General features: G+C 44.4%; 1 protein-coding gene across 8 annotated transcripts in view; it reads left to right on the top strand.

The window, feature by feature from the left end:
- LOC139584604 (SH3 and multiple ankyrin repeat domains protein 3-like) overlaps window positions 1-14,284 on the top strand; it is a 307,285-nt gene that overhangs the window by 184,265 nt on the left and 108,736 nt on the right. For all 8 annotated transcript variants that reach the window (XM_071416641.1, XM_071416643.1, XM_071416642.1 and 5 more), the window contains 4 exons: window positions 4,611-4,688; window positions 5,601-5,667; window positions 6,027-6,262; window positions 6,420-6,583. In XM_071416641.1, the coding sequence (XP_071272742.1) occupies window positions 4,611-4,688; window positions 5,601-5,667; window positions 6,027-6,262; window positions 6,420-6,583 (545 nt within the window). The remainder of the gene's footprint in view (window positions 1-4,610; window positions 4,689-5,600; window positions 5,668-6,026; window positions 6,263-6,419; window positions 6,584-14,284) is intronic.

Here is a 14,284-nt window from a genome sequence, read left to right as displayed (position 1 = left end):
CACCCCTATCGGATCACAGCAAAATCACAGTGTGCTTGAACAGAGAAGAAAAAATGCAGGATAAACTGCTTACTATTAAGAAATGCTATAGAGAACTTCCTGGACAAAATGTTTCACTGCAATAGTAAAGGTGTAAATCTGACAGTAGAAAGCCTAAAGTATATTTGACCTTTCAGCTTCCCTATCAAATGTAAAAATGTCAAGCAGACAACCGAAAGACAATGACCAATGATGACAAATGGTCAAACAGAACAGAAATACGCTAAGGAAAAAGAAGGAACAGCATGTCAGAAATCAGCTGAATGTAATGGAAGAATCCATAGAATCAAACCACTTCTGGGAAAATTGGAACACACTAAACAAAACAACAACACGAAGAGTTATTTATCTCCAATCTTTTTGGCCATTTAACAACGAGCAAACAGCAAACACATATACACAATCAATTACAAATCTTAGAATCAACTATTATTAAAGACTACCAGAACCCACTGGAGTCTCCAATTACATTTAATGAACTACAGGACAAAATGCAAACTCTCCAACCCAAAAATGCATGGGATGTTGATTATTTCCTAAACTAAATGATAAAATATATGGACAACTTAAAATTGGCTATGCTTTAACTCTTTAACATTATTCTCAGATGTGGCATCTTCCCCAATATTTGGAACCAAGGCCTGATCATCCCAATCCACAAAAGTGGAGACAACAGCAACCTCTGGAAAATCCTCTGCATTATCATTAACAGCAGACTCCTACATTTCCTCAGTGAAAAATATGTCTTATGCAAATGTGAAATTGGCTTTTTCCCAAATTACCATACAACAGACCACGTATACACCATGAACAACCTAATTGACAAACAAAACAAAACAAAAACAAAGTCTTCTCATGATTTGGTGATCTCAAAAAAAGCTTTTGACTCAATTTGGCATGAGGGCCTGCTATATAAATGGATGGAAAGCGGTGTTGGGGTAAAAACATATGTCATCATAAAACCAATGTACACAAACAACAACAAGTGTTTGGTTAATAAAATTGGTGTGGACGACGTCCTCGATGCCCTTATGGATATAACCAGTAACTGATGTGGTGTACTCCTCAATGCCATCGGAAGAATCACGGAATATATTCCAGTCTGCGCTAGCAAAACAGTCCTATAGATTAGCATCTGCTTCATCTGACCACTTTTTTTATAGACCGAGTCACTGGTGCTTCCTGCTTTAATTTTTGCTTGTAAGCAGGAATCAGGAGGATAGAGTTATGGTCAGATTTGCCAAATGGAGGGCGAGGGAGAGCTTTGTACATCTCTCTGTGTGTGGAGTAAAGGTGGTCTAGAATTTATTTCCCCTCTGGTTGCACATTTAACATGCTGTTAGAAATTTAGTAAAACTGATTTAAGTTTTCCTGCATTAAAGTCCCCGGCCACTAGGAGCGCCACCTCTGGATGAGTGTTTGCTTATGGTGGAATATAACTCATTGAGTGCTGGTTTAGTGGCAGCCTCGGTCTGTGGTGTTATGTAGACAGCTACAAAAAATACAGGTAAATATTGTGGTCTACAGCTTATCATGAGACGCTCTACCTCAGGCGAGCAAACCTTGAGAGTTCCTTAGATATCGTTCACCAGCTGTTGTTTACATAAGTTCATAGGCCCCCGCCCGTGTCTTACCAGAGGCTGCTGTTCTGTTGATAAAGTGTATAACCCGCCAGCTGTATGTTCTTGATGTCGTCGTTCAGCCACGACTCGGTGAAACGTAAGATATTACAGTTTTTAATGTCCCATTCGTAGGATATACGTGCTTTCAGTTCGTCCCATTTATTTTCCAGCGATTGAACGTTAACTAGCAGACTGGAAGGCAAGGGCAGATTAGCCACTCGTCGCCTGGTCCTCACAAGGCTTCCCGATCTCTTTCCGTGAAACCCAACTTCCCTTTTGCTGCGAATCAAGAGGATCTGGGCCTGGTCGGGCATCTGTAGTATATCCCTCGCCTCCGACTCATTAAAGAAGAACTCCTCGTCCAACTTGAGGTGAATAATCCCAGTTCTGATGTCCAGAAGCTCTTTTCAGTCATAAGAGACGGTAGCAGCAACATTATGTTCAAAACAAGTTACGAACAATGTGAATAGACAAACAAAATAGCATGGTTGGTTAAGAGCCGATAAGACGGCAGCCCTACCCTCCGGCGCCATCTTTTCCATAATCTGTTGCTTCTGTCCCCAAACAAGGACGGCCTACAGCAGCACCTAGATCTTCTGCACAGATTCTGTCACACCTGGGTCTTGACAGTGAATCTTAGTAAAACAAAAATAATGGTGTTCCAAAAAAGGTCCAGTTGCCAGGACCACGAATACAAATTCAATCTAGACACTGTTGTCCTGTAGCACACAAAAAACGATACCTACCCCGGCTTAACATCAAACCCACAGGTAACTTCCACAAAGCGGTGAACGATCTGAGAGTTAAGGCAAGAAGGGCCTTCTACGCCATCAAAATGAACATAAAATTCGACATCCCAGTTAGGATCTGGTAAAAAATATTTGAATCAGTAATAGAACCCATTACCCTCTGTAGTTGTGAAGTTAGGGGTCCACTCACCAACCAATAATTCACAAAATGGGACAAACACACAATTGAGACTCTGCATGCAGAATTCTGAAAAGACATCCTCTGTGTACAACATAAAACCCCAAATAATGCATACAGAGCAGCATTAGGCCGATACCCGCTAATTTGCCAGCTGGTTTTGGGACTCAGTTCACAAACACAAACAGACCCCACAGAGCCCCAGGACAGCAACACAATTGGACCCAACCAAATCGTGAGAAAACAACAAGATAATTATTTGACACATTAGAAAGATTCAACCAAAAAACAGCGCAAACTGGAATGCTATTTGGCCCTAAACAGAAAGTACGCAGTGGCAGAATACCTGACCACTGTGACTGACACAAAATGAAGGAAATCCTTGACTATGTACAGACTCAGTAAGCATAGCCTTGCTATTGATAGAGGCCGCCGTAGGCAGACCTGGGTCTGGAGAGAAGACAGGCTATGTACCCAGTGCCCACAAAATGAGGTGGAATCTGAGCTGCACTTCCTATCCTCCTGCTAATTGTATGACCATATTAGTGACACATATTTCACACAGACCCACAAAGAGTTTAGAAACATACCAAATATTGACAAACTCCCGTATCTGTTACGCGAAGTGTCGCAGTGTGCAGTCACAGCAGCAAGATGTGTGACCTGTTGTCACAAGAAAAGGGCAAACAGTGGAGTACAAACACCATTGTAAATACAACCTATATTTATCTGTTTATTTATTTATTTATTTTCTCTTGCCATTCATACTTCAACTATTTGCACATTGTTAAAACACTGTACATAGCCAATAACATGACATTTAAAATGCCTTTATTCCCTTGAACATTTTGTGAGTATAATGTTTACTGTTCATTTCTGATAGTTTTTTACTGTTTGTTGTGTTTCATTTGCTTTGGAAATGTAAACATACAGTATGTTTCCAATGCCAATAAAGCACCTTTGAATTGAATTGAAAATTAAGAGAGAGAGAGAGAGAGAGAGAGAGAGAGAGAGAGAGAGAGAGAGAGAGAGAGAGAGAGAGAGAGAGAGAGAGAGAGAGAGAGAGAGAGAGAGAGAGAGAGAGAGAGAGAGAGAGAGAGAGAGAGAGAGAGAGAGAGAGAGAGAGAGAGACAGAGACAGAGAGAGAGAGAGAGACAGAGAGAGAGTACTGTACTGTACAAGCATCTAGTGATTAGCTAAGCTAACAGCCGGAAGGGTTGCTAGCATTAGCATGAAGTGATTATAGAGCTATTATAGGAAAGGCACTGCATTATTGAACTGCCTTGTTAGTTAAAGGAAGATGTGTGGATTCCTCATGTCTCTCTGCTTACCTTGAAAAAACACACAATAAACTCTGACTATAGGTTCCTATGAGATCAGTGTAATATGAACAGAAATGTGCGTTCCTGTGAGTGTATATACAGTATGACTCAAAAGGGTCCAGGAAGAGAGCAGCCACAAGTTTGGTTAAGGTCAATCATAGCGCTGTTAATTCTATTCATACCTTGCAAACACATAGCCCTTCCCCTTAACCCATGGACCACTCCTGAGAGAGGGAGAGGACTATACATGTACACACAGCCCCAATGATATAGCCTAATTACACACACATTCACACAGCAACATCCATGTTATGTAGGCTATGAATGGAGGGAGAGAGGAGGGAAGAGGAGGGTAATGGAAAGACATTTCTGAGAGGGAGAGAAGGGACGAGGAAGGCTCTAGCATTAAAGGATAAATGGGGGGAGGAAGTGAGCCTCTTTCTCTCTCTCTGGTCAGTGTAATTATCAGACTTAGCACTGTTGGGACCAATTTAGAGAACAGAGCTGGCACTCACTGGAGCCTCATATATATTCGGTGTGTGTGTTTCTGTGTGTGTGTGCACGTGCACGGTTGTGCATGTGTGCTTGTTCGTGTGTGTTCTGATGAATTGAACATCCATATAAAACCAAAATACCAAAATTTCACAACTAATCTAACTTGCCTAACAAAAGTAACCATTTCTCTCTCTTTCTCTTTCAGGATAGCTGTACCAGAGTTCTACTGTTTCGGGGAGCGAATAAAGAGATCAAGAACTACAACAGCCAGACAGCCTTTCAGGTGAGACTCACCATGCTTCAGCTGGCCTCTATCAGACGTTACACATTCTAGTTATACCGTAACCATATGCCATGAGGACAACTTTGTGTGACTTAATATGGAAAAGTTTTTGCAACTCTTGGAGGTCAAGGGAGCTCAACACTATTTATATATTTCTTCTGTGATAACTACATGGCATGAAGGCAACTCCACTTGAACACTGTTTCTGTACTCTGGCCTGCCTCTGTGACAAGCTGTGTGATTAAGCCTGTGACAAATTGACATTAACACAGATTTCCTCAATACATCAATGTTCATTTGTTTGTACACAGGGCTATCTGGCACCACACACCACCAGCACACTCACATGTACACGCTCACACCGTGCCAGAAATCAGAAACACACACTGCTGTCAGACATCTGTTACAATCAGCCTTTTAATGAAGGGATACCAATGTGTGAAATATTAATCAGAGAGAGAGAGAAAGAGAGAGAAAGAGAGAGAGATGGAACCATAGAGTAATGCAAATTAAGAGGGGTGAGATAGAATTTGTGATGAAATGTTGTCTGAAAAAGATGATATTGAAGGATGGAGGGAAGGTGGGAGAGAGAAAGTGGTTTGAATGGAATGTGTTCCCCTGTTAGCTGTAGTTTAGAGTAGATGTAGTATACGTCCGATAATTTGTTCCCAAAAGTTTTCTTGAAACAACACAGGCTGATGTTTATTCCAGACAGACTCTGAGACAGCAGCTTTCAGCAGGGTTCTGTTCTCTCCCCATGAGAAGGACAGTTTCCAATGGGAGCCTTGTTTTACAGAACACTCATATTGAGAAGTTGAGAGTTGGGAAAGGAACAAACACACAACATATATTTGACTTATGCCTCTCCTCCCCTTCCATCCCCTCTTCTCTCCTCCCTCTCTCCTCCTCCAGGTGGCCATTATAGCAGGAAACTTTGATCTGGCTGAAATCATCAAGATCCACAAAGTGTCAGACGTTGGTGAGTAGACTACAGTACATGCCATGGGTATGTGGCTAACAGGAGGTGGTCACTGGACTCTCCCATAGTGGTGTCAGAGGGTTAGAGAGCCCTCAGCAAAGTGACTGAAGCACTCGGACTGTAGCCACTGTAATCACCCAGTCATGTGCACTTGCTCTGTATAATTCAGTGTACTGCGTGTAAATCTGCTATGTGTGAATAGTCCGCCATCTAGTGTTTGAAGGAAAGAATACACCAGATTCCTAATTTAATGCAGTAAGATGTTTTCCTAACTCAGTAGACTCAGCAGTGCCTTAGGCATAAAGGCATACATTGTCATGTTGATTAGGCCAGCAACATGTTGTGTGTTCCTCTCCCAGTGCCTTTCAGGGAGACCCCCTCCTACACCAACCGTAGACGTGTGTTGGTGGGAGGACTGCCCTCGCCCCGCTCCCTGCTGCGCTCCGCTAGCGACAACAACCTCAATGGGGACAGCAGTCAAGGTCTGGGTCAAGGTCTGGGGCAGGGTCATGGTCGACAGGGTCAGTCTCCTGTCCCCTCTCTGAGGAGCCTCCCTGCACTGGGACAACACCAACAACACGCCAGCCTGGGGGAGGTGAGAGACAGAGAGAGAGACAGAGAGAGAGAGAAAGAGACAGAGACAGAGTATGTGTGTTTGCATGGGAGTGCGTGCCTGCCTGCGTGTGTGTGACAGAGATTTATGGAATGTGTGTGTAACAGACTGTGTGTGCTGTGTGTGTGTTATATTCCAGACTCGTCATGGAGAGATGCCAGACAGCAGTCTCCAGAGCACAGGCAGCTCTCGCTCCTCCCACTCCCGCTCTCCCTCGCTACACAGTCATCTGCATGAGGGCGATCAGGGCATCAGGAAGACACACGGACACCCTCTAGGACACGTCCCTCGAGGACGGCTCAGGTGAGACAGACAATCAATCATATATTTAATATACTGCTCCTTGGGGGACAATGAACTGTTCTGGGTCTGATCTGAAAGGAAAGCTCCTCCTCTCTTCTCCTTGTCATTGTCTCTCCAGTATGGGATAAATTGTGCAGATTACTAATGCTGAGGTTCCTATCCATTTTATTGTGATCACGTGTCCGTCGTACTGACTCAGTACATGATTAACACATAGCTTTATGCTTCTCCTATGGAACACTGTATGTGTGTATGCGTTTCTGCAAGTGTGTGCGTGTGTGTGTGTGTGTGTGCTTATTCTCCAGATGCGGCAGCAGTTTGATGTCTGACATGGGAATTGCATTACAGACACAACTATAGCCCTCTCTCCCTTTGTAATACCCTACTGTCACTTCACTCCATCCATCAGACATGCTGCTACTCAGACCTCTCTCTCTCTCTCTCTCTCTCTCTCTCTCTCTCTCTCTCTCTCTCTCTCTCTCTCTCTCTCTCTCTCTCTCTCTCTCTCTCTCTCTCTCTCTCTCTCTCTAAGGCCACAGTAGTAAAGCAGCATCAGTGTGTTGAACATGACACCCTGTTGGTAGAGGTAGTGTAGCTTGCCTGTATTTGAATGTACGGTCTCCACAAAGAGGTATAGTTATACCTTAATTTTCAGGACATATGAGATGCTTACTGAGACTCCCGTATCAGTAGTAGTTAGACTGAGGGAGGTACAGAAGGAGGTATAAAAAAGGCACAGATAGAGGGAGGTAGAGGTAATTTCCCTGATGTGTCCTGTCCTAGATGCCTGTCTGTTCTTTTCTGTTGATTGTTTTGCTGTAATTAGTCATGTTTATCTGTGTAAGAAGTGACAGATCTGGACATTACTGATGTTATTGACACAACAGTAAAGGCCTGAGGACATCTGAGGGAGAGAGAGACGGTCCTCAAATGACATGGTGCAGGGAAAACATTAGCTATACGTTTATACCGAATCTTCATCCCTCCTTCCTTGTTTCCCTCCCTTCTTCTTTCCTTCCTTCACTACTCCTTTCCCTCCCTCTTTTTGGCTACTACTGGTCTCTCTCTCTCTCAGTCCCCCTCCCTGCGCCATCTTTCCATCTCTTTCTCTCCATCTCTCGCTCTGTGACCGTCTGTCCGCCCGGTGATAGCTCCAGGGGCATTCTGGGTACCAGGGAAGTGTGAAATTAGTTTGGCCGGCAGTGGCCCGCCCCTACGGCCAACACAACGACTTCCTGTGGAACATGCCATCACTTCCTCTCACACCAGAGTGGGCGGTGCTGTAAGGAGTCCAACACTGTTGCCAGGGGGCATCTGGAAAGGGTGGAATGGTTGGGAAAAGGTTGGAATTTAGATACATGAAACGGTTGTATGTCACAATGTGAGTGAGTTATCTATACCATTGAAAACCAAGATGACACCAATGATTTCCTTGGAGGTTGGTAAGGTAATAGGCCCCTTTCCTGTTTCCTTGCTTTCTCCATCTGCCCCCTATTAATTTTCTGTCATTCTCTTTCTCACCTTCCCTCTCTTTCATCCCTTATCCACTGTCACTTCCTGTCCTCCCTCTTTCTCCTCCCCCTTCTCTGTCTCTATCTATCTCCCTCTCTCTCTCATCCCTCGTTCTCCCTGTATTAGTCACACTGGGGGCTGTTGGAGTGAAATTATCCATGGTTTCTTACTGCTGCCAAAAGGCTGAGAGAAAGAAATAGAGAGAAAAAGCGGGATAGTGAGAAAGTGTGTGAGAGAGAAAGGGAAAGAGAGAGAGAGAGGGGAGGAAAGATAGAGAATCTCTTGAGTCCAGCTTAGAGAATCCACATTAAAGGAGGACATGGCGGAATCGATCCGAACGCATCATAGTCTGCATCATCAAAAGGCGACACAGTTCAGCCAGCATTGAGCCGTTTGGCTGCTAATCCCCCCGCTTTGGGACACAGTTTGGATGCACACACACACACACACACACACACACACACACACACACACACACACACACACACACACACACACACACACACACACACACACACACACACACACACACACACACACACACACACACACACACACACACACACACATTAGTGAGATAAGATGTACTCTCCCCAGGAGGACATTTAGTCCTGTATAATCAATGGCTGCTGTATTTCAGTGGTTAAGATAAATCAGCGATGATACAGATCTATGTTGTACATACATTAAAACACAAACAACTTTATCTTCATTTGGTGAGCATGACACTGTATCATATAACACACTGTATCATATAACACACTGTATCATATAACAAACTGTATCATATTACACACTGTATCATATAACAAACTGTATCATATAACACACTGTATCATATAACAAACTGTATCATATAACACACTGTATCATATAACAAACTGTATCATATAACACACTGTATCATATAACAAACTGTATCATATTACACACTGTATCATATTACACACTGTATCATATAACAAACTGTATCATATAACACTACTGTATCATATAACACACTGTATCATATAACACTACTGTCAGTCATCCTAAGATGTTGTCACTGTTTATAACATCTGTAATGTCAACCTTATTATAAAAGAAGGTTAAAAAAAGTGTAAAATATGTTGTACATACGGTTATTTGTAAAGCCAGGTCACCCGTGATACAAGTCAGTATTCGATGTCCATCCATGTCTGAGGAAATCGATGAGATGATGTGGAAACTGGCCACTAGGGGCAACAGTGGGCGCTGTTACCTTCAAGTAAGTTTCGGTTTTGCTAGGGCATTGTGGACAGGGATGGCGGAGGGGTGTAGGCATCTGCCTCTGGTGACAAAGGTTGCATGTTAGAATCCAGAATAGAATATTGTTTTTGATGTTTTAGTTTTAGTTTTCAGCCTATCCCAAACCTTGACCCTTACCTTAACCTTAATGCCTAAACTTAACCTTAAACACTTTGAAACTTGACGTTTGCAACAACTTCTGCATTTAATATTTGAGAAACATTGATGAACGTCTAATTCTGATGTGAGACTGTTGGAGCTAGTTGGTTTGTATCAATAACATAGTCAATGTGGATACCTGATATGATGTAATAGTTATGGCCATATTTGTTTTTTATTTCTCCATTTTAATCTGAGGTAGATGTTTGGATGAGGTATTGATCCATCTGTTTGGGGTTTAGTCAGTGTCAATGTGCCTTAGAGTTGTTGTGTCTGCTTAGCGTCTGCAGCTAGCTGCTTTCACAGACACTATGATCTCCTGAACACAACTCTAATGTTCTCTTTTACCAATAGATTACCACACAATGTCATAACCATGGCTATTCACATGCATGCAGTGATGAGGAAGAGAGAGGTGCTGAGATAGAGAGAAAACAGTGGTATAATATCTTTGTTCAGGTGCAGCTATGCAGAGAGAAAGCTGGAGAGAAAGAGCTGGTCATTAGGATGCAAAGTATGATGATACTTATGATTGTATTTTACAATGGGATGAACCCACCTTATGGAGGGAAACCTATTTGTGTGAGGGCCATTTGCACGAGAAGGGTGATTGTGCGCGCACGCCTGTGTGTGTGTGTGTGTGTGTGTGTGTGTGTGCGTGCGTGCGTGCGTGTGTGTGCGTGTGTGTGCATTTAGAACAAACTTCAGTTATACTGTTGACTAGTCATCAAGTTCACCAGATGTCACGATCATCATAAGGAGTGGACCAAGATGCAGCGTGGTATGTTTCCATCCTTTTATTTGGAATAGAAAACTCAAAGGGAAAAACAATAAAGCGAACAAACGAAACGTGAAGCTCAAAATAGTGCTCGCAGGCAACTATACCTAGACAAGATCCCACAAAGCACAATGGGGAAATGGCTACCTAAATATGATCCCCAATCAGAGACAACGATAAACAGCTGCCTCTGATTGGGAACCATACCAGGCCAACATAGACATATAATTCCCTTAGATAACCCACCCTTAATCACAACCTGACCTAACCAACATAGAGAATAAACAGCTCTCTATGGTCAAGGCGTGACAGTACTCCCTCCCAAAGGTGCGGACTCCGACCGCAAAACCTGACTCAATAGCGGAGGTTCCGGGTGGGCATCTACCGTCGGGGGCGGCTCCAGTGCGGGGCGAAGTACCAACTCCGCTCGTGGAGTCATCGGAAGAACCGGACCGTGGCTCGTCGCCGGAAGAACCGGACCGTGGCTCGTCGCCGGAGGAACCGGACCGTGAATCGTCGCCGGATGCTCCAGAACGTGGATCGTCGCTGGGGGCTCCGGGCCGTGGCTCGTCGCCGGAGGAACCGGACCGTGGTTCGTTGCCGGAGGAAACGGACCGTAGATCGTCACTGTAGGTTCCGGACCGCAAACCGTCTCAGGAGGTTCCGGACCGTGGACCGTCTCAGGAGGTTCCGGACTGTGGACCGTCTCAGGATTTTCCGGACTGTGAAACGTTGCCGAACGCTCTGGACTGGGAACTGTCGCCGGAAGCTTGGTGCGTGGGGCCGGCACTCGTGGTACCGGGCTGGTGACACGCACCTCAGGACGAGCGCGAGGAGCAGGCACAGGACGTACTGGACTGTGGAGGCGCACTGGAGGCCTGATGCGTGAGACCGGTACAGGTGGCACAGGACGTACTGGGCTGTGAAGGCGCACTGGAGACACAGTACGTATGGCCGGCGCAGGATATACTGGGCCGTGGAGGCGCACTGGAGATCTGGAGCAGAGAGCTGGCACAACCCGTTCTGGCTGGATGCTCACTTTCGCAGAACGCACCAGGCTGTGGATGCGTACTGGAGACACATTGCGTATCTCCGCAAAACATGGTGCCTGACAGGTCCCACACTCCTCACGGCGATTGTCTTGCTCCAGACACCAAACCTTCCACTCTACCTCATCACTCCCCTCAACTATCTCACAATACTCCTCGCTCAGTCTATCCCAATATTTCTCTTCGCTCTCAGACTCGCCCCTCGGCTTCGCCGACCAGCCCGTGTTCCCCCCCCCCCCAAAAAAAAACAATTTGGGGGCTACCTCTCGGGCTTCCGTTGTGGTCGTGAACTTCGGAGTCGCCGTTGATCCTCCTTTCTCTCCCGGGCCCAGGATGTCTGCTCCTCCTGGCCACGCTGCTTGGTCCGTTTGTGGTGGGATCTTCTGTCACGATCGTCATAAGGAGTGGACCAAGATGCAGCGTGGTATGTTTCCATCCTTTTATTTGTAATAGAAAACTCAAAGGGAAAAACAAGAAAGCGAACAAACGAAACGTGAAGCTCAAAATAGTGCTCGCAGGCAACTATACATAGACAAGATCCCACAAAGCACAACGGGGAAATGGCTACCTAAATATGATCCCCAATCAGAGACAACGATAAACAGCTGCCTCTGATTGGGGACCATACCAGGCCAACATAGACATATAATTCCCCTAGATAACCCACCCTTAATCACACCCCGACCTATTCAACATAGAGAATAAACAGCTCTCTATGGTCAGGGCGTGACACCAGATGTATTATGTTCTCCTGTGTCGACAGTTACCATGGTTACAGAAGCAGTGTCCTAAGAAAAAGGGGAATGTTGTTGTGCACAATAAGGAACATGTTATATAGGAAGAGATGGAAGGAAAGAGAGATGAAACAAAGTTGGGAGTGAGGGAGGGACAGAGAAAAGGCTGTGAGCCTTGCAGTTGTTCATTTTTGCATTATTTAAACGGTGTGTCTGAAGGTGTTTTTTGCAGTAATGTATTTATAAATGTGTCTAAAAGGTGGTTAAAGCTCCAGTCATTCATCCTGCAGTTAATTTAGATCAATAGTGTTGTTCCTGCATGTCCCCCACCCCCTCCTATACACACACACACACACACACACACACACACACACACACACACACACACACACACACACACACACACACACACACACACACACACACACACACACACACACACACACACACACACACACACACACACACACAGATAGGTGGGCCGTTGTGGCAGTGTAAACACAGGCCATTAAAGGGGAGGACAGTTGGAGATCAATCTAGAGTCTACAGGGACCAACACACACACATACAAACACACACACACACAAACACCACCAGCACCATACCCCACATACTCCAGCCCAGCTGCAAGGAACAATCAGAGGATCTGCCACCACAGAGGTCAGACCATCTTACGTACCATTACAGCTCTGTGTGTATGTGTGTGTTTCTCTGTGTGTATGTGTGTGTTTCTCTGTGTTTGTGTTAGTTTCTCTGTGTGTATGTGTGTGTTTCTCTGTTTCTCTGTGTGTATGTGTGAGTTTCTCTGTGTGTTTCTTTCTGTGTGTGTGTGTGTGTGTGTGTGTGTGTGCGTGCCTGCCTGCCTGCCTGCGTGCGTGCGAGAGAGTCAAGGGTTGGAACCGGTTCAGGGAACAGAACAGAAAACCGGAAAATAACAAAATTACTTGAGGAACAGAACCCAAACCGGAAACAAAAGTAATCTATACTGTTCCGGAACAGAATTGTTATTTTAAAAGCATGGGAACCGGTTAATAGCGTTATTTTACGTTCCAGGCTTTTTGTTCTAGTCCCACAAAAATAGCAATAAAGTGCATATGAAAAGCACTCAGAAACGTATTCCAGTGTCTGCCTGCCAGCTGGAAATCTTTTCCAGTGGGTGTGCGTGTGTTTGTAGGATACCTGCTCCTCCCCTTTGAAGCATAGGTTACTGTAGCCTACTGAAGACGTTACAAGCATGATTCAGAAATTAGGGAGAGATGTTTAAAAGAATGGATTCACTTTTTCAAAGGTAGTTAATGATACTATAGTTATCACGTTTCTCATTGGATTTCTTAACTACGAAAAGGTAAGACGTGCTTTTATCTGCACATACAAGCTTGTTAGCTAGCTACCTCTGGTCCAACTTTAAACCAACTCGAAAATTCAAAGCCATTCAAAGTTCCTAGATAGAAGCCGCTCCTCCGTAGGTAAAATTCTGTGGGCCTAATTCAGATAATACATGTCATAACAAGATGCCCAGCGCGTCAAGGCAAGCTTCATCCTCCATCCTCTCTTGCTCTTTCCTCAGCCGCAAAATGTCAGTTGCATCTCACGCCCTACACTGTCTCTGGCAGCACAGCGTTTGTGTGTGTGAATTGTCTTTCTTTATGTTTAAACCATGCTGTTACAGCAAAATACCATTTGCTCTTAACGACTTTTCTATACAGATTAAATGGCTTACCCACTCCATAGCAAGCTGCTCTATCTGCACTGATTGGTGAAGTAATTTAATGTCACGCAGAAAAGAACGATATAAACCAGTACTTTTTGTTGGGTTCAAACCAGTTCAGAACTTTATTTTGCTGGAACAGAAGGAAGAAATAGTGGTTCAGTTCAGAAGTAAATGATTGGAAAATAATTTCAGTTCCAACCCCCAGTTTGAGTGTGAGTGTAAGTAAACATTTCAATGTTAGTCTACACGAAGCATGTGACAAATAAAATTTGATTTGATTTGTGTGTGTGTGTATTTTTGTATAACATGGATGGTCCAGAACAGCTTGCAGCAGCATTTAGCGATGTAGTTGAATTGCCTGTAATAAATGAATGTGAATGCACATCCGTTTAGCTACTGGCTTAATTAGGTGTGGAAGCCAAGCTCTATTTCCTTGTTTACCCAGTCCATTCTGTCCTCTTCTAGCCTCATCCCTCTCTTTATCTTATTCTG

The sequence above is a fragment of the Salvelinus alpinus genome, chromosome 9 (assembly GCF_045679555.1).
Source record: "Salvelinus alpinus chromosome 9, SLU_Salpinus.1, whole genome shotgun sequence".
In the NCBI taxonomy this organism is placed as follows: domain Eukaryota; kingdom Metazoa; phylum Chordata; class Actinopteri; order Salmoniformes; family Salmonidae; genus Salvelinus; species Salvelinus alpinus.
Note: the sequence above shows the minus strand (reverse complement) of the source record. Positions and strands in the feature narration are given on the sequence as shown.